Here is a 20,557-nt window from a genome sequence, read left to right on the forward strand (position 1 = left end):
ATAATTAGCTTTCTACTAAAAAATGGTTTTTGATTGTTTCCATGTGGAAAGCTGTCTATGACCACTGACTGAAAGAAGGAAGAATACACAGGAAGATGTCTCTTTAGCTATGCTATAACTGACAATTTTGAAACTTATTTACAAAGAAATGTGGGTCAGGATGCACCTGCACATCAGTTTAAACTCAGCGCAAAGTTTATTATATAACTGAAGTTAAGCTTTCTAAAGATGTTTTTGGAAGATTTCAAAGTACTGATTCTTGGCTATGTAGGTTTGAGGAAAAAACAAACAAACAAAAAAATCAAGTTTTCCAAATTCTGGTTAGACTTTTTATTTTAAAGTTCTCTTGAATGATTTAATCCTGGAATAATTTGTGGATGAAGACCAGAAATACATAGTCACATTTTACTACTCAGAACAATTTCTCTCCTTGACTGCAGATTAATTTTTAATAATCTAAAATTGTACATGTAAATATACAGTCACATTTTGCTACTCAGAACAAATTCTCTCCTAGCCTGCAGATTAATTTTTAATAATCTAAAATTGTACATGTAAATTTGATAATTTATTTGAATTACTTTAATTAGCATCTACATATGATGCTCTTGAAAAATTTTTACAGAGTGAGGGAGACTGTTAGTGATGTGCTGCAATGGTCTTAACCATTGTTATGGTGAATCTATGGCTGGCAGTTGAGCTTTATTAACCTGATTCCTAGAATTCTTTATTTCATTATAGCTTTTCATAGCATTAACAATGCTTGATTTAATATATACGTATGTTTTAAATATATATGTGTGTAAATTTTATATTTATTTTGAAGAACTCTGTCACACAAATTTCCTTGGCTTTATAGAAAATATTTTTGTTAATGTTTTATAGTTCAAATAACTATAACTGGATCTGAACTTTTAAAGTATTTCTTGTAAGCAAAGAGTAGGAAATATGATCAGTGGAAATGTTCTAAATGAAAATCTCCTTTTATAGAAATTCAGCTTCTTTAAAAGGCTTTGAGAAGCCCCCTAGTTTAAAGGACCTGTTAAGGGGCACCTGGGCAGCTCAGTGGGTTAAGCCTCTGCCCTCTGCTCAGGTCCTGATCTCCAGGTCCTGGGATGGAGCCCCACATCTGCATGGGCTCTCTGCTCAGCAGGGAGCCTGCTCCCCACCCCACCCCCCCCCGCCCTCTCTGCCAGCCTCTCTGCCTACTTGTGATCTCTCTCTCTGTCATAAATAAATAAAATCTTAAAAAAAAAAGAATTAAAAAAAAAAAGGACCTGTTAAATTTATTAACACCAAGTCAAAGTTAATTTGAACACAGGCCATGTTTCTTTACCATGTATTTATTTGTTAGTGTCTTGTTGAAAACTACTATGGTACACCATTTTTGATGTGTTGCATTTATGTACATTCATACCAGAAAGATTTGTTTTCATCAAAGTCAGTTTTTTTTCACTAAGTAAACTTGAATGATTTTTAAAGGCTATACCAGTTAAATGGTATTTTCTGAGCTGACTTTGCAGTTATCTCAGAGTTTTAAAAAAAAGTTCATTCTTAAATTTCAAATGTTTCTGCTAAGAAATATTTTAAGAAAGGCAGGAAAACATGAAATCACAAAGCCGGAATGGCTAGAAATCATTCAGTTAAGGAAACTGGTTTTTTAAATTTTCCCATGATGTAATTATTTGCAGGGAAGTATGGCTCTTTTACACCATTTTCTGTTAATCCCTGTTTTTCAGTTCTATGTAATTTCGTTTTTTCCTATTAGTTTTTTCTTTCCTCAAATATCCTATACTTGATCCTAGAAGATCTGACATTAAGTACCATTTCTTAACATTTTGAAAATTGAATAAACTGTTAAGCAGGAACTTAATAGGTTACTCTCTCTCCAAGTACAGTTTACTGAATTAGAATTTTCATAGTATTGTCTAGGATTGTAATTAATCTAGGTTACTGTAAAGTTTTGAGACTTTCAACTGGTAAGGATAAGAGAATTGTGTATGATTTGAGGTTCAAATATATTCCTTTTATCTGCATAGGCATGAGATAATGTGGAAGCAAATGTTAATGTGTAATTGTCCCTTTTTTATACTACTAAGGTAGTTGCTGATTTAAGATCATGGTGATGGGTTACATTTGGTATGGTTCTGTTTTTAAAAATAAGAGTATTGGGGCACCTGGGTGGCTCAGTGGGTTAAGCCTCTGCCTTCAGCTCAGGTCATGATATCAGGGTCTGGACATTGAGCCCCGCGTCAGGCTCTCTGCTCAGCGGGGAGCCTGCTTCCCCCCTCTCTCTCTGCCTGCTGCTCTTCCTACTTGTTATCTCTCTCTCTCTGTCAAATGACTAAATAAAATATTTTAAAAAATAAAATAGAAAAAACAAGAGTATTTCTTTGTAGGGAAGAGGTAAAGAATAAATAAGAAAAACCTTTTATCTTTTTATCTTTTTTAGAGAAAATTAAAAAAATGCATAAATAGAAAAGTTAAAGTTCCAGTTATAGTCCTTGGACCAATAACAGTGGCATCAACTGTGAATTTGTTGGAAATGTACAACCTTGGGCCCAACCCTGTCCCCCTGAATCAGAATCTTCATTTTAACAAGATTTCCAAGTGATTTTTGTTCATGTTAAATTCCTGTGTGTGTGTATAGCTACACACACACACACACACACGGAACTGTTTGGAGTCATTCATCACCTAGCCACTTACTTTTGTTACTGATGTTGTTATTTTTTTTCCTGGGAACCTCCAAAGGATGGTGTCATGGCCCATGCCAGCAAGAGATTGAGTACATTTCGTTTCTTTTGAATCAATAATAATGTGGCATGCAATGATTATTGAACTCTTACTCTGACTGAACCAGGCATGGTACACGTAGTGTACAGATTATTACATGAATTTATCATAGTTCATCCTCATAAAACTCCTGTGATGTATGCAGTATTATGATTCCTCCTCTACAGAAGGGGAAACCAGATTTATAGCCATTTTTAAAAATCTTTTTTAAAAAACTACTAACTAAATTCCACACTTTACTTGGATTTCATTGGTTTTTCCATTAATGCCACTTCTGTTCCAGGATTCAATCCAGGGTACCATGTTGCATTTAGTTGTCAACTCTCCACAGTATCCTTTGGTTTGTGAGAGTTTGTTTTTTGTTGATTTCCTTAAGTCTTAAAGTGCTGGCCAGGTATCCTATGGAATATCCTCCAGTTGGGATTTATCTGATGTTTTTATTAGGATAAACTGGGGTTATCAGTTTTTGGAAAGAGTATCACAGAGATGAAGTGCTCTTCTAGTCACATACATGGGAAGGGTAGTATCCACATGATATTAACCATCATCACATAGCCAACATAATATTTGCCGGGGTTCTCTATTTTAAGTTGCTCCTTTTTTTTTTTTTCCTCACACTGTATGCTTTGGAAGCAAGTGACTATGTCTAGCCCTCTCTCAAATGGTTGGGGGGAAGGTTGGAATTAAGCTCCATCTCCTACTGACAGAGAGTATCTGTATACATTAAGTGGAATTCTTCTGTAAAGAAGTCTTTTCTCCTCTATTTACTCATTCATTTATAGAAGCCTGGACCTCCATATGTGAATTTTATGCTTTGGGTTATAATCCAGTAAGTGGTTTATTTTGTTGCTCAAATTGTTCTAGCCTTGCCCATTGGGTGCTATCTTTCCAGTTTGCCTCTGTATCCTTTTTACATACTCCTCTATCTTTTTGCCCTAGAATCAGCCCTGGATTGAAGAGAGCCCTGGATCCTTTTATTGGAGAAAAGGGTGTTAGAAACCAAGACTTGGGTGCTAGGTATGCTTGTTGCTACCCAGGTATCTCTGCTTCTAGGTCCTCTCAGTGGAAAAAGCAGATAAGCTAGATAGTATATGTATATATACTAAACCATGTATATCTACGTATCTCTAGTATATCTGTGTATATCTGTGCATCTCTATCAGTATGCATATTAAGGTGGACATGAGTTTGTATTGATGTCTAATTCTGTACTACAGGATTCATCCTTACCTTCCTTTCTTGTTTGTTTGTTTCTTTCTTTTCTTTTCTTTTCTTTCTTTCTTTCTTTCTAAGATTTTATTTATTTATTTGACAGACAGAGATCACAAGTAGGCAGAGAGGCAGGCAGAGAGAGACAAAGAGAGGGAAGCAGGCTCCCTACTGAGCAGAGAGCCCGATGCGGGGCTCTATCCCAGGACCCTGAGATCGTGGTCTGAGCCGAAGGCAGAGGTTTTAACCCACTGAGCCACCCAGGCGCCCCTCTTTCTTGCTCCTTTACAACTGCAGTTTCCTTCAGGGAGAAACTTGGCTCTTATCAACCACCATCCCATCATGCACCAGATGCAGGTAAAGCAATTTTAGAATTTTTAGGCCACAGTCCCAGAAGAAATAAATTTATCAACTATAATACAGTATTTATGTACAGTATACAGTTTATATGATATTTAGCCTTACAGTTTCTAGTCAAAACACTGTTTTCTAAAGTTACTAATGTTAGTTTCTTCCTGCCACGCTCTTCAGTGTGGTTGTCATAAATTTGTAATAAAGTTAGAGTCATTTGGCACAGTTTGCATTCCATTCTCTGTTCTTCGGTCACATGGGTTGATCTTTTAAAGTTGCATATATTACATTTACTCTCTGATGTGCAGTTTCATGTGTTTTTAAAAAATTCACAGAATCATTTATCCACTACTCCATTACTGGGCAGAATTGTTCCTTCACCCTAAAAGTTCCCGTCTTTGACCCAGATCTGCTGAATCAGAATTTTCATTTTGACAAGATTCCCAGGAGATGTATATGCATATTCAATTCATATACATATAGGAGAAGCTATTCACCTGGGATCCTTCAGTATCATGCAGTGTTAATGAAGAAAGATTATTATGATTTAGAGGTGATAATGCGGTAGCTAGGTTTTAACACACAATTAGGTATGTTCAGATTCTTGGAACCATATAGGTAAACAAATGAGGTGGAAGAAAATGGAATTGAACAAAGTGCTAGAGTAATGTTATGGGCTATATGGGAAGTTTTCATGGAACTCTTTAATTTTTGTAACCTTAATGGTAAGAAATGATGTAGTGTGGAAAGAAGCAAGAACAAATAGTATATAGTCAGAAGTAGGATGGAGAGGAAAGTTTTTACAGAGTCATAGTCCCCCAATAAATAAGTGTAAGTTCCCTAATAATGTGTTGGACATGCTGGCTTTGCAGTTCTCCAGTCTGATGTTTATTCAGTGTTATGCTGAAGTTATTGAATGGTTTAGTCCTAAGCGAAGGAAGGAGAAAAAGAGAAGGATCGCTGAACAAATGTAACATGTGTTGACAGAGTAATACCCATGTAAACGGGTTGTCAGAGCCACTGGTTTTAAAGAGGTACTCCAGAAATTTATTGTACTGGAATCAAGTTCTTACATATGAAGACTGAAAAAAATTGCTGTTTATAGTTAAAGGTATCTTATCTTTCGCTGTAATATGAGGTGACTGCTTAGTCAAAAGTCAGCTTTAAATGTTAAACTGCACTTCAGAGTACTTTGGTGTGGATAGATTGAGATCTAAGCTATCATTGAGAATAAAGTACAAAGATGGTAAGCTCTGGCTAAACAGTACTGGCTTCTGGCACCTAGTGTCTACAGTACCTATCTCTCAGAGATGAGACATAAGGCACAAAAATAGTGAGAAGCTCTTTTCTAATGAAAACCATTCATGTTAGCTATTTCACATCTCTCATTTCTGCTTTCAGAAGTACAGTTCTCTGTCTTCATACGCTTAATTTAGATGATTAAGCATCAACTTTGTGGTAGATTGCATGAGATGTTAAAATTGGAGATTCTCCTGTGAAGTTTATAGTGAAGAAAGAAACCAGATTTAAATATTTGCAGTATCAAGTGGTTATAGTTAATACAAAGAGGTAATAGTGTGCTGCAGTTCAAAGGTGGGAGTCAGAGAAGTTTGATCATAAGGCAAATGGTTAGTTTATTATTTTTTAAGGATTTTATTTATTTGAGAGACCATGAGAGAGAGAGCGTGAGAAGGTAGAGGTCAGTGGGAGAAGCAGACTCACCATTGAGCAGGGAGCCCAGGGTGGGACTTGATGCTGGAACTCCTGGATCATGACTTGAGCCGAAGGCAGTTGCTTAACCAACTGAGCCACCATGTGCCCACAAGTGGTTAGTTTCTCTATCAAGCCCAGTGTTAGAATGAATTTTGGTTTTTTCAAAGAGATGTGTAAACCTGTGATGATCTTAGATTTTCTGCATGTTTAAAGTTCTGATAATGTGGCTTTTATGATGGTGAGGCATTTTGACAGGCTTAGGGGAAAAGCAGAGTAACTTTTATACCCAGGAAAATGTTGTTAGATGGCAGTAAATACTGTGCTGAAGAGTTATTATGTGAAGGGATGGGGCCATAGGACAAGAGTGGAGTTAGTCTGAATATCCCGAAAGGAGACTATTCTTTTTGTGCTTGAAGTAGATTATAGTATGATTATTGCCATTCGATGCAACTACTACAGTATTCCCATTTCTAATTGAGTAAATCTTCCATTAATAAAAGGAGGAAGTTTGATCTGAAAGGAAATTTTATAAGAAAAGAATTACAGTTGTATATGAGTATGAAAAATATAAATAATTTCTTTATTCCAGTTTTACCCTATATTTTATACCAAAGGATTGAACTAGTGTTCAGTAGCTTATCTCAGTCATATTATACTACATTGATGATTTCACTTTTTTTCTTAATTGAACAGCTTACAGTAAATGAAGGTAGTTGTTATGTGCAGCACACTCCTGTGTATCTGCAGACTGATGAAATACCAAATTACAAATAACTTTGTTGGAAAGTAAAGCATATAGTCCTGAGAACTTAGTTGTTCTGCTGTAGTATTCATTGACATAATAAAAACCATATACATAATTTCAAAAATCCTTTTTTTAAAGATTTTTATTTATTTATTTTGAGAGAGAGAGAGAGACTGAGAGAGAGCATGAGAGGGGAGGTCAGAGGGAGAAGCAGACTCCCCATGAAGCTGGGAACCCAATGTGTGACTTGATCCCAGGACTCTGGGACCATGACCTGAGCCAAAGGCAGTTGCTTAACCAACTGAGCCACCCAGGCGCCCCCAAAAATCTTTTTAAAACAAATTACTCAAATGGATAATCTCTTTAAAAATAAACTTTTAAATATAGACATTTATTTTGTTATTAGTGTTGACTGAAAAGTTGTGAATGGTAATTTTAAGCATATGTATAAATAGTGACAGTAGTAAAATGAACTCTCATGTATACATCATATAGCTTCACATTTTATCTCATGGCCAATCTAATTTAATCTCAAAATCCTCCCACCTGCTCAATTATTTTGAAGATTATTTTGAAATACAATTTTTTAAAGGTTTTTATTTATTTATCTATCAGAGAGCAAGTGAGCACAAGCTGGGGAGCGGCAGGCAGAGGAGACAGAGGGAGAAGCAGACTCCCTGCTGAGCAAGGAGCCTAATGTGGGACTCCATCCCAGGATCCTGGGATCATCACCTGGGCTGAAGGCAGATGCTTAACTGACTGAGCTACTCAGGTTTTCCTTGAAATACAATTTCTACAATTTCTACGTATGTTAGACTTCTGCATGATAGGTAATAGTAATGGGGAAAACAAATATTATAGTTAAGGTTCATCTCCTTGTTATAATTACAAATTATAGAATTGAGGAGCACCTGGGTGGCTCAGACTTTTTAAACGTCTGACTCTTAATTTCGGCTCAGGTCATGATCTCAGGGTTGTGACATCGAGCCCAGTGTCGGGCTCCTCTCTGGGCCCGGAGCCTGCTTAGGATTCTCTCTCTACCTCTACCCTTCCCCCCATTTCTCTCTCTCCTTCTCTCCTTTTCTCTCCTCCCCATTTAAAAACAAAACAAAACAAAACAAAACAACAAAATTACAGAGTTAGAGATGTGTATTGTTATTAATATTATAACAAATTTTGTATGTATTTTACGAAACTTAACATTTAGCGACTTGCAAATGTATATATAGTAGCCTTTATTTCTCATCTGATTCTCTGAATGTTTAGTAGAGAAATTTTGAATTTACTGTCTAACTCATATTCAACATGACTAAACCCAGTCATTTTTTAAATTAGTCATGCTAAATGTGACCCTTTCTGGCATCTAATTCTAGCAGTTTTATTATCGTTTATTTAGTTGGAGGCCTTAAGGTGGTAGAAGCATACTGTACTTTGAGTTTATAGTAGCATTTTGACTTGGATTGGTAATGTAGAATGCTAAAAGGAACCGTTGGGTTCCTTAGCCATAGCAGCAGCATTAGTTGGTTTTCAGAACCATGCAGATGGATAGATATATTCCAGGTTTTCTCAAACCTTTGGTATTTATTTGATGGCTTATAATAAAATCAAGTGGATACAGATTTTAAAATAAAGGTGGTATGGTCTCAGTTACCATCTACCTGAGCTCTTCTCATTTTTTAAATGACTACTCTAGGGTAATACATTTTAAATAGTAGGTCATAGTATGTTAAAGGATTAGGATCCGTTCTTACTGAAAGAGAATAGTGTAAATTAGAATAGAAAATACAGTGTACCTTTTTTAGAATACTAGTTCATCAAACTTTTATGCCTATGTGTGCATGCACGTGCATGTGTATACTGCATCATGATAGGAACTGTACATATACGAAATAGTCCAAGAAGTTTGAAAGCCATTGCCTTTGGCCACTAATACTTTTTTGTTGTTGTTTTAAGTATTTCCTCAGTACATACAGATTTCCATATTTTTTTTCTCTAGTCCTGTTGAAGTGAATAATGGTCTATAAAAACAACTAAAATGAAATCTCTGACTTAATGAATTCCAGGATATAGTTAGAAGAAAGACACATGAGGCACCTGGATGGCTCACTTGGTTAAGCTTCTGCCTGCAGCTTAGGTCATGATCTCCGCGTCTCGGGATTGAGCCCTGCTTGGCTGGCTCCCTGCTTGTGCTCTTTTTTTCTCTGTCAAATAAATAAATAAAATCTTTTTTTAAAAAAGAGATACATGTATACAAATAATTATAATATTGCGAAGGCGTTACTAAAAACATATGAGCAAAATATTGTGAATTTGTGGGTTGGAACAGTGATGTGCCTGGAGAAACTGGAGAAGGTTACATAAAGAATATGATAATTTTGAGTAATGTTAGAGCCAAAAGTTTTATCTCTTGCTTCAGAGAGGAATCATTCTCTAGAGTGAAAAGTAGGGGAAATACTACCTATACTGAGCTCTAAATCACTCCCTCCACAAAGCCTTGCCCCTGATTCCATTTCCCTCAACTCTAGTTCTTTAATGAGGAATCAGTCCATCTTTATATCTTTAATTTTCAAAAGTTTTACTTTTTCCCATGGTATTTTGTCTCTACTAGAAATTCTTACTCAGTATTTGTTTGTCGAAGAGATGAGCCAATGAATTCACATTATCTATGTACAGAACTTATTCTTACAAAAAATGTTTATTACATTAACATTATTATAGTATATCAGAGAACCAGTTAAGGTGTTCTCTATACCAGAAATTTACACTATTCTCTTTCAGTAAGACCTGATCCTCAAAACACAGGGGCTCAAAATAGTTACTTCTTTTTCATTCTCAATGAGCTTTACCCCTTGGGGTTTTTAAGGTACTGTGGCCCGTGGGACAGCTTTGCTATTCCTAATCTTAATACATGGCTTCTCTTGCTCTGTGAGCTGCCATTTTCAGCCAGCGGGAAGAAGATGGGGAGGGAGTGGTAGGGTTTAAGGCAAGTCACTTTGTTAAGGCTGTGATGTAAAAATCCTATATCACTTCTAGCCATATCCCTTTGGTTGGATGGAACCTGTTTACATGGCCACATCTAGCTGAAAGCTGGACATATAGCAGTGAAAACTTCAGGACAGTTATGTACTACTAAAGGTTAGACAAAATGGATCCTGGGTGAGTGAGGTGGAGCAAGTAGACACGAGCAAGAGCATATAAACATAAGGCACAAATAGAAAGAAATGTTATTTCAAAATAAATCACTCCTGTCATACTAAGAAATCAGCGACTTTCATTTTTCTTAATTTTCTTTCTTTATATGTATTCATCATTTGTACACTTTTGTTATAATAGTATTGGTATTTGGTTTTGTCACTTACTCTTCTCTGAGCCTCAGTTGTTTATTATATGAAAGTGAAAGGATTAAATTAGAACCCAGGATCTGGCACAGAGCACCAAGTAGTAATTATGATCTGTTTCCTTTTTTTATTAAGCAATTGGTATTGAAAACTTTAGTATATCTGTATGTTTAACTCACAGGCATTTTAGATATCTACATTGACAGTTATGACATTCTGAAGAACAGCTAAAGTAGTCCTTGGAGTAATAATTCTGATCTTGAACTCAGGAAAAAGAACTTTTTTTTTTCCTAATAGTCGTCAGTGTTGAGTTCCTATAATACATCAGACTGTATGCTTTATATCTCTTTTAATCTTCACAGTAATCCTTAAGTATGTTTATTATTTCCATGTGGCAGAAACTTGAGGCTTGTCTAAAGGGTGTACATATATAAATATAATAACAATGAGAAGGAGGAGCTAGAAAGCTAGGGGGAAAAAAATTGAACTTCAGAGCACTCATCAGGTTAGCTCTGAATTTTCCCCATAAGTGTCTTTCAAAAATTCTTTCAGAATTCCCCCAAAGAAGTCCTTTTGAATGGTTTTGACTCTTAAACAGTAATCAGGGGAGGGAACAAGGCATGAAGTAAGAATTTGGTGCAATATGTTTATTCCTTAAAATAGTTAATTTCTTTGTTTATGTATTACTGTGTTTGTCAGGCATACAACTTTCTATTAATATTTCTGTGGAAAATCAGTTTACCTTTTTTCAGTGTATCCTATAGCTTTCCTCCTTAGAGTCTACTCCATCTAAATACTATGACCAGTTTAAAAAATTTTGAAAATGTTAAAGTGGGGAAATGGCATATACAAGGAGGAAGATCTTGATGTTTGATGTCCTAGGGACAAAGGAAGAAAATAAAAGAATACATTATTTAATGGAATTAAAATGAGAAATCATTGATGTAAGCCTTTGATACAGGCATATGTTTGACATATATGTTTGAATACACAGCCTTTTGTTTTTTCCTTCCCTGCTATTGTTTTGAGAGTTTCTTTTTATTGCTCCTTGGTACTTTTGCACCCATCCAATAACTCTTTCTTTATTTCTTCTCTCCCCCCGCCCCCAGTCCTATACCACTTTCTTGGCTTTTTCAGTCTATTCCTGTTCCTTTATCAGGGCCAGTTTCTTCTTTTATCTGATGGTAAGGAAAGCAGCTGCTCATTGTTACCATTTTCTTAGATCACTCACATTTTATTCTTTATTCCTTTATGTGCCATTGCAGACATAGTTTCCAATTTCTGTGATAAAAAAAGCAAAAAAATACTTGAACATTTTTTTCTTGTAATATAGAAGAATCTTTGTTTATTCACTTGAGAATATGTTCTTCTCATCTACCCATTAGGCCTTGGTATTTTCTTTAAAGGATTGATTTGAGTGGAGAGTAAAGCGCAGAACAAGGAGATGGTGTTGCTATTCTGTCATATGCAAGGCTGAGCTAAACATAGATTCTCCTAAAGTAAAGTATATCCTACCCACAAACGCATGAGAATCCTAAATAAAATTGGGGAAATGGGCGAAAAGTAAGTGCATTGCTGAACTTCAGAGAAAACCTTCATGTGCCAGAACAAAAGGGACCTTAAAGTCAGCAGTAAGGAGCAGTAAGCTCTGAGCAAACATGGCAGTACAGGGAAGATGTAAAAAAGATGTAAATATACATGGTCTCTGAATAGGAGGCTGAGGTTGGAGTTGAAATTAAGTATTTGATTAGGGAATTAAGTCTCTTTAAAGTTGGGACCCTAGAAGGCTTGCCTGCTCTGGAAAGAATCTAGAAAAACTTCTATGTGTACCTTCAAGGACACTTTTTCTTGTTGTTGCAAAGATGAATTGGAATATAGTTATGAAGATATTTTGAAATCTATGAAGTGCTATTAAATTTTGTCTAGAGTAAAATGAGAGAAAGGGCCATAAGGGCCAGGCAGATAACGTAAATGAATGAAGATGTCTGGGTATAAGATACTTATTTGGGGGAGGTGACTAGTGAAGATCATATAGAGATTTGGTGATTATAGGCATCATTGTAAGGAACCAATGCTACTTGGATATAGACAACTGTGAGCATGTGGACAATGGACCTAGTTTTAGTGTTCTAAATATTCTGATTCTTCAAAATTATTTTACCATTAACAATTTTAAGTTAGATAACTTAAGAAAGAAAAAAACCCAAAAAGAAGAATAGAAGCAGAGAAACCAGGAGGAAAGAACAAGAAAATCATAAAAGATTTAGGCTTATGATGTTTTTGAATAAAAAGCAGAGAGGTAGTAGTATTAACTGTTTATTGAGTCACATGTTTTTTGAGTCTGTCAAATAGAGTTCTAGAGAGTAGAGATAGATTTAAGCAGTAACACTCCTATGATACAACTGGCTTATATTAAGCAATGTGCTAAGTGCCAGACTTCCTGCCTATGTATCTTATGTAATCAGTGGAGATCAAGAAAAACTTGATTGGAGAAGTGAAGGATAAATAGAGAAGGAATACTAGTGAAGACTGCAGAAGAGTTGCAAAAATAGTACCAAGAAATTCTTTGTGTATCTTTTGCCCAGATTCATTACTTTTTAATTTTTTGCCTTTATACATACATATCTGAATACTTGATACATAATGTAATACATATTTATTTTTCCTGAATTTTTTAAGAGCATGTTGCAAAAATCATGCCCCTTTAGACACTGATACTTCAGTATATATTTTCTAAGAACAAAGGTACCCCTTTACAGAAACCATGTATAGTTAATAAATTCAGAAAAGTTTACATTGATATAATACTTTAATCTTTAGTCATTATTCCATTATGGTCAATTATCCTTATCATTTTTCAGTACAGGTCCAGTCTAAGATCACATAATGCATTTGGCTGTCACGTCTCTTTAATCTGTAACACTTCTCTTTGTTTTTCATGACATTAGCATTTTGAAGATGATAGGCTAGTTATTTTACAGAATGTATTTCTCAATTTGTGCTTGTCTTATGTTCACTTATGATTAGATCTAAGTTATGCATCGTCTACCATATGCATCCCTGGCTAGAATACTGTGTAAGTGATGATACATCTCTCTCAAAAGTATATCTAGAGGCTTATGTTTCTGCCTGTCCCTATTGATGTTAGTTTTGATCATCAGGACAAGGTGGTACCTGGTTTTTCAACTATTTTCAAATTTATCTGTTATACTAAAAAGCAGTTTCTGAGAAATTAACTACAAGTATCTACTCATCAGACTCTTTCCTTGGATTTAGCTTGTATTGACGATTCTTACCTAAACCTATTTTCTATAATGATTGCAAAACGGTAATTTTCTAACACTGCTCTCCTGTTCACATTAATCAGTTGGCATTCAGAGCCCTATCAGAACCCTCCCCTGTCTTTCTTCTTGGTTAACTACCTACCTACCTACTTATCATCAGAATGGACTCAAGGATTCCTGTTTTATTTACTGGGGAATAACTTTTTAATGATCTCTTTTGATATTCAGGTCAATTTGGCCAATGAAAGTTTCTTGAGGGTGGTTCCTGTGTCCTGTTTTATTTTTTTCCTATTCTTTTAACATGTCCCCATTTTTTCTTTTCCTTCCTTTCCAAGTATTTTGCTTTTTGGCATAGGAAGATAGTTTAGATTCATCTTTTATTTTCCTGTCCCAAGAATCTGCTATTTTTTTTTCTTTTTTAAGATTTTATTTATTTCAGAGGGAGTAAGAGAGCATGAACATTGGGGAGGAGGAGAGGGAGAAGCGTGCTCCCTACTAAGCAGGGAACCTGATGTGGAGCACCATCCTAGGACTCTGGGATCATTCCCTGAGCCAAAGGCAGACACCTAACTGAGCCACCTGGGTACCCCTAGAATCTGCCATTTCTGAAAGGTCTCTCAGTTCCTGTAAGTGTAGAATAGTACTTAGCTATCAGGATCTGGGTGCTATGTGATTACAAATTTAACACTTCAAAGTGGATGTTTTTATATTGGTTAATAAATAGCAAATCAGAGGATATACTGTCATAAATACAAAAAGATATATGCACAGGGCCATCTTTTTGTATCAATGTGATATCACAGGAATGGAAGCAAAGCATGTTCATCATTGAGAGTCAAGCTGGAACGGTGATGATTTTACGAAAGGGAGTATGTGCAGTTGTATGAAGGAAGGGGGAACATATCTACTGCTGTGGAATGATCTCTAGAATAATATATATGTATATAATATATCATTTATTTAATAGTGTTAATATGTTAATGATTGTTTATAAAAGAGGGGATAGAAGCATACATTTCTTTTCTTTTTTCTTTTTTTTTCAAAGATTCTATTCATTCATTTGACAGACAGAGATCACAAGTAGGCAGAAAAGCAGGCAGAGAGAGAGGAGGAAGCAGGCTCCCGCTGAGCAGAGCGCTGGATGTGGGGCTCCATCCCAGGACACTGGGATCGTGACCTGAGCTGAAGGCAGAGGCTTTAACCCACTGAGCCACCCAGGCACCCTGAAACATACCTTTTTTCTTAAGCACAATTTGCTTACATTGAAAAAAGGGAAAATAAATTTAAAATTTTAAAAAAGAACTATAAGGGAGAAAGGACATAGTATAGAGGAGACAAGGATGGATAGTAGATTTTAACTAACTTCTGTAAACTCAAGTTGGACCCAGGTAGATAATAAAGCAAGATTAAATTGAGATGAATAAAAAAGTAGTCTATAAAATGAAAAAAAAAGCAAATGACTGTAGGTAAGCCAAATTGGTGGCTATATAGAAATAAACTATTTCAGGTGACATTAAAACAATAATTTGATTCTAGGAGTGTGTATTCCTGAAGGACAAAAAGAATTGTAAAGAAATCTTGATATTTAGTAATAATGTTGTTAATAATATCGGTATTATTTTGGAACTATTATATATAATCTAAGATAGACAGTAATTTTGTTAATGTTATTTGGAACCAAAAAACTCAACCCAAGTGATATTATAAATATAAAACTAAAGAAATAAAAACCCTGCAAATTAAAATTGGAAATGCTAGTATAAATTCTTAATGCATTGTCTCTTAAAGTATTTATTCTAGGACCTTCCATTAAAAACAAAACTTTTTAAAGATTTTGTTTGTTAGAGAGAGAGTGCACAGCAGGGGAAGCAGCAGGCAGAGGGAGATGCGGGCTCGCTGCTGAGGGAGGAGCCCTTTGGGAGTCTGCATCCCAGGACCCTGGGATCAAGATCTGAGCTCAGGGCAGATGCTTTGCTGACTGAGCCACGCACGAGCCCCTGAAAACAAAATTAAAAACAGTGACCAATCACTAGTTATAGGCTCAGTTAGGACTCAGATTGAAATTTAAGTTCTAATCTAAACAGAAGCAGGGCTTTTGATGAAATACCTGAATTATATTCTGAAATATGCAAGATGAGCCTGGTTCTTCTTGTCAGACCAGAAAGTGAGGAAGCTATTAAAGAGTACTTGAGTTCTTGTCAAAAGTACTTCAGAACTAATAAACCCTTCAGAACAGGGTTTCCTGTTGGCTAAAGATGGGACAATTTGGACATCAACAATGATACAGTGGATTAAAATTCATCAGATAATTCAAATCCATGAGTTAATGAGACAGATAAATTATTGATTGACTTGGAAAGGATGCTAGCAATTTAACTTTCAAAACTGACAAGGAAGAGAAATGAAAATGGCTTTCATGTATGAACTGTACCTTAAGGTTAACAATTACCAAAGTTTCTCATTATAGAAGTATTCCACCTATTAATGAAATTATATAATGGGTAAATAAAGGTAGATCACCATTTTACTGCCTCTAAATAAATAGATGATAAAGCAATTATGAGCAATGGCTGCTAAAAACATTAGATACAGAGCTTATAGGAAACTGTGTAATGAATAGATAAGGCTGAAAATGCCATAGCTGAAATTTAACTTCACTCAAAAAGGACAGCCAAACTTAAGATTCTTTTGATAGAAGTCTATAACAACTCAAAAATTATTCTTGCTAAGGAAAGCTGAATTTGAATCTGAGTCTCTTGATCTAAGAGTTTACAGGAACTATAAGGGCCAGGAAAATATGTTAATAACAAGGGTTGAAGTTAGCAAAATCTGAAAAAGCAAGAAAAACTACCTAATTTCTTCCACAAAATAAATTGCAAGAGAAAACGAAGAGGGAACTGTCAAATTAATGAAGGAAACTTAAAGAGTCAGAGAAAAAAAAATACCGTATGATTTCACTGATATGTGGAATTTAAGAAAATGAATGAGCAAAGGAAAAAAGGCAAACCAAGAAACAGATTTTTAACCAGAGAACAAACTGGTGGTTTCCAGAAGTGGGGTGGTTGGGGGGGGGGCTTAGTTAACTAGGCGATGGGGTTTAGGAGTGCACTTGTGGTGAGTACCTGGTGATGTTTGGAAGTATTGAATCACTATACTGTATACCTGAAACTAATATTATACTGTATAAGTAACTGGAATTTAAATAAAAACTTTAAAAAATGAAAGAAACTTAAAAAAATATGATTCAAGTACAATTTGTGAATCTCGCTTGGATTCCTATTCAGTCAGTTGAAGAAACAAAATTGTGACTAAAGAGGTAAACTGAACTAGATATTTAATATTATTTAATGTTTAATTTCATATTGAAATTCAGATGTAAGTGGTATTTTAAAGATATGGTACTGGTATTGTGGATATTTAAAAATAGTGTTAAACTTTTTATTTGTATTACCTAAATATTTATGGATTAAAATTTTAAAATGCCTGAGATTGTATGTGTTTAGGAAGCTGGATTATTTGAAATAAGATTGGTATATTGATAATTGTGAAGCTGGTTTTTAGATATATGGTAGTTCATTACATTGCTCTCTTGTTTGTATTTGAAGTTGAATATAAAAACAGGCCTGCAAAGAGACTTTAATTTGAATTGCTATTTTATTATTTAAATGTTGTATTCCTATTTAATTTTCCCTCCGAAAGCAATTCATCAGAGTGCCCATAAGTTTATGGTGGGTTTTGTTTTGTAAATTGACAAAGGTGAGGAATACAGTGTTTCTTTTAATCCACCACTTAATTGTAATGTGGTAGCGGGATTTAATATAATAAGGATAATGCTTAAGTAAACTCTTATGTGACTTATGTTGTATAGATTATTGATATTGGTTGTTACCTAAATAAATAGAACATTAGTTGGAGCTCAGCAATATTTCTTGTAGACCAAATATATTTGTGAATTGTACAAGCATTTGAACCCATATATTATCTTTGATCTGTTTGTTTATATGTACATCCAACCACCCATCAAAGATACTGAGCTCTTCATTTGGTGTTCAGTATACAAAGGACAACAAGTAAAAATTCCAACTCTCTTGAAACATATAGTAGAATATGAAAGATAGGATACCAAAAATACTACAGCGTTGTTTACAAAGTGTATGCACAGCCAAGATTGTGGTATGTACATAACGTTTTGGAAGTGTTGAGGAAGATACCTAATTTAAGGTTGAACTGAGAATAATGGAGTCAGGAAAAATGTTGAAGTGCCTCTGAGATGAAGCTCAAGTAGGAATTCTATAGTGAGGAAAGAAAAAGAGAAGTACGTGAGCAAAAGCAGGAAGTGGAAAGAGAAACTGGCTCTCAGAATTACAAGTAGTTTGCCATTGATAGAACTAAGGATTTAAGTGGGAAACTGGCTAGAAATAGGTTGGCAAAGACAAATTCCTGAAAGCCCTCATAGGTGTTTGCATTTTGTTATAGAAACACTGACCACGCCCAGATTTTTATTCTGGAAAGAGCATTTACAGGAGTGGGCTGAAACAATTACTTTAATAGGGAGGAGTTTTTCAACAATTTTAGCTCAAAATTTTTTGTCCGAATATAGTTTTTTTTTTCTGAACCTGTGTCTGTTTTTCCAAAGTTTTTAGGATTTTCTTTTTTAAAAAGTTATGTAAAACATTTACATGTCTTCAGTCTGACGACTCCCATTTCAAACCTTGTCCTGCTGTTCTTCCTCTGTCCCTCCCTCTGTAGATTACCATTTTTTTTTTTTTAAGATTTTATTTTTTGGTTGAGGGAGAGTACAAACAGGGGGAGCAGCAGAGGGAGAGAGAGAAGCAGGCTTCCCACCAAGCAGGGAGCCAGGTGTGGGGCTCGATCCCAGGACCCCAGGATCATGATCTGAGCCGAAGGCAGTTGCTCAGCTGACTGAGCCACCCAGGCACCCCTGTAGATAACCATTTTTAACTTTAATTGTTGTCATATACTGCCATTATTGCTATTTTAAAAATATGAGCAAATAATGTGTATTTTTCCCTTATGCAAAGGAAGCATACTATAAACATTGTTTTATATCTTGTTTTTTTTTTTTTTTAAAGGTTTTATTTATTTATTTGACAGAGAGACATCACAAGTAGGCAGAGAGGCAGGCAGAGAGAGAGAGAGGAGGAAGCAGGCTCCCTGCTGAGCAGAGAGCCCGATGCGGGACTCGATCCCAGGACCCTGAGATCATGACCTGAGCCGAAGGCAGTGGCTTAACCCACTGAGCCACCCAGGCGCCCTATCTTGTTTTTTTTTTTGTTTGTGTTTTACTTAACTATATTCTGGAGATTGTTCTGTGGCAGTATAAACTATTTCTTAATCTTTGTATACTCTTAATCCTACTAAAAACAACTAGATAAAATAAGTACTTTATATTTCTAATACATAAGGTAAAATACATTCTATAATAGGTTCGTGCCATTAGAGTAACCTGGATTCAGGCTGTTTTCTTTTATCTTCAGCCAGAACTACTATAACCTAAAGAATATGAAGGGAAAGATTCCTCCTTTCACTTAGAATTTTGATTTATTTTTAGTTTTTAAAGATTTTGTTTATTTATTTATTTGACAGACAGAGATCACAAGTAGGCAGAGAGGCAGGCAGAGAGGGGCAGGGAAGCAGGCTCCCTGCTGAGCAGAGAGCCCTATGCGGGGCTTGATCTCAGGACCCTGCGATCATGACCTGAGCTGAAGGTAGAGGCTTTAACCCACTGAGCCACCCAAGCACCCCTAGAATTTTGATTTATTAACAAAGAATTTTGACTAGCCACTCATCCGAATGACTAATGAAGACATAATCAAGAATAGAGCCCATGATAGTCCCCCAAATTCAGTCATTCCTGTCCACCTATTTTTTGAGTCTCTGTTGGACACCTTTACCTGTGTAAAGTTCTGTGGTTAAGTAATCTGGAAAAAAATAAAATGGTGTCTTAAGAAGCTTACAAGCAATTCTCCTTTTCTATCAATGACACATTTTTTTCTGTGTTTCCTAATTACTCTGTTTGACTTGCTTGTATATGTAGTGCTCCCTATACACCTAGATCACTTATCTTAAAATAGCACAGAACGACACTTACTGGTTGACATGACTGTCTCTCCATATGAAGTTAGAGGTTTTTTAATGCTAAGAATTTTGTATGCTCTTGGTCTTGCCAGTGCCTAATACATGATATTGTCTCTGTAAAGTTTACTGAGTAAATGAAAGTGGGTTGAAGGAAAAATAAAATTGTATGTCAGGAAAAGTATCTTAGTATTCGTGCTGAAATTTCTCAGAAGGGAAACAAGTAAAATATGGTAAGTGGGGTTGGTTTGTCACAAGGCACTGTGCTGATTTTGGATCTCTGGACCATGTGACCAATGGTTTAAAATTTTGGCAAAAGTGATTGTGGGGTGCCTGCGTGGCTCATTTGGTTATGCTTCTGACTCTTGATTTTGGCTCAGGTCATGATCTCAGGAGCAAGAGATTGAGCCCCCCTGTTGGGCTCTGCACTCAGTGGGAAGTCTGCTTAAAGATTCTTTCTTTTTTCCTCTGCTCCTCTTCTTACTTACATCCATGCTCTCTTTCTCTCTTTAAAATAAATGAATAAATCTTTTTTTTTTAAAAAGTGGTCTTGATATCATAGACTTTAAAAGGCAAATTTTTTCTGTTTCTGTGAAAATTTTATTCTACTCAATTCTTAGACTTTCAGATATGCAAATGTTTGCATTTTAAGCATTTAATTTATATCTAACTTTTGGAATCAGAAGTCTTTTTTCAAACTTTTATGTCTGTGTTTCCATGTGAAAACTAAACTCCTTGCTCTAGAAAAGGAGAAATTTTTATAAAGGAATTACTTTTAATATTGCAGTCTATTTCTTTAGAATAATACCTCCATCTGGTGGTATTTCTGAAAATTACAGCAGAGGATGATGAAGCTTGAGTTGAACTGTGTATACATAAACTACATTATCTGTTGTTTGTCATAAAGCTAGGTGAAATTAGGGGCGCCTGGGTGGCTTAGTCGTTAAGCATCTGCCTTCAGCACAGGTCATGATTCCAGGGTCCTGCTCTCAAGCCCCGGCATAGGGCTCCCTGCTCAGTGTGAA

At 35.5% G+C, this 20,557-nt stretch overlaps 1 protein-coding gene across 3 annotated transcripts in view; it reads left to right on the forward strand.

The window, feature by feature from the left end:
* Positions 1-20,557, forward strand: part of CHD1 (chromodomain helicase DNA binding protein 1) — a 72,309-nt gene that overhangs the window by 5,055 nt on the left and 46,697 nt on the right. For 2 of the 3 annotated variants that reach the window (XM_032335667.1, XM_032335669.1), the window contains exon 3: positions 3,736-3,813. The exons of the other annotated variant lie outside the window; for it this stretch is intronic. In XM_032335667.1, the coding sequence (XP_032191558.1) occupies positions 3,736-3,813 (78 nt within the window). The remainder of the gene's footprint in view (positions 1-3,735; positions 3,814-20,557) is intronic. 3 annotated transcript variants of the gene reach the window in all.

The sequence above is a fragment of the Mustela erminea genome, chromosome 3, assembly GCF_009829155.1.
Source record: "Mustela erminea isolate mMusErm1 chromosome 3, mMusErm1.Pri, whole genome shotgun sequence".
Taxonomy (NCBI): domain Eukaryota; kingdom Metazoa; phylum Chordata; class Mammalia; order Carnivora; family Mustelidae; genus Mustela; species Mustela erminea.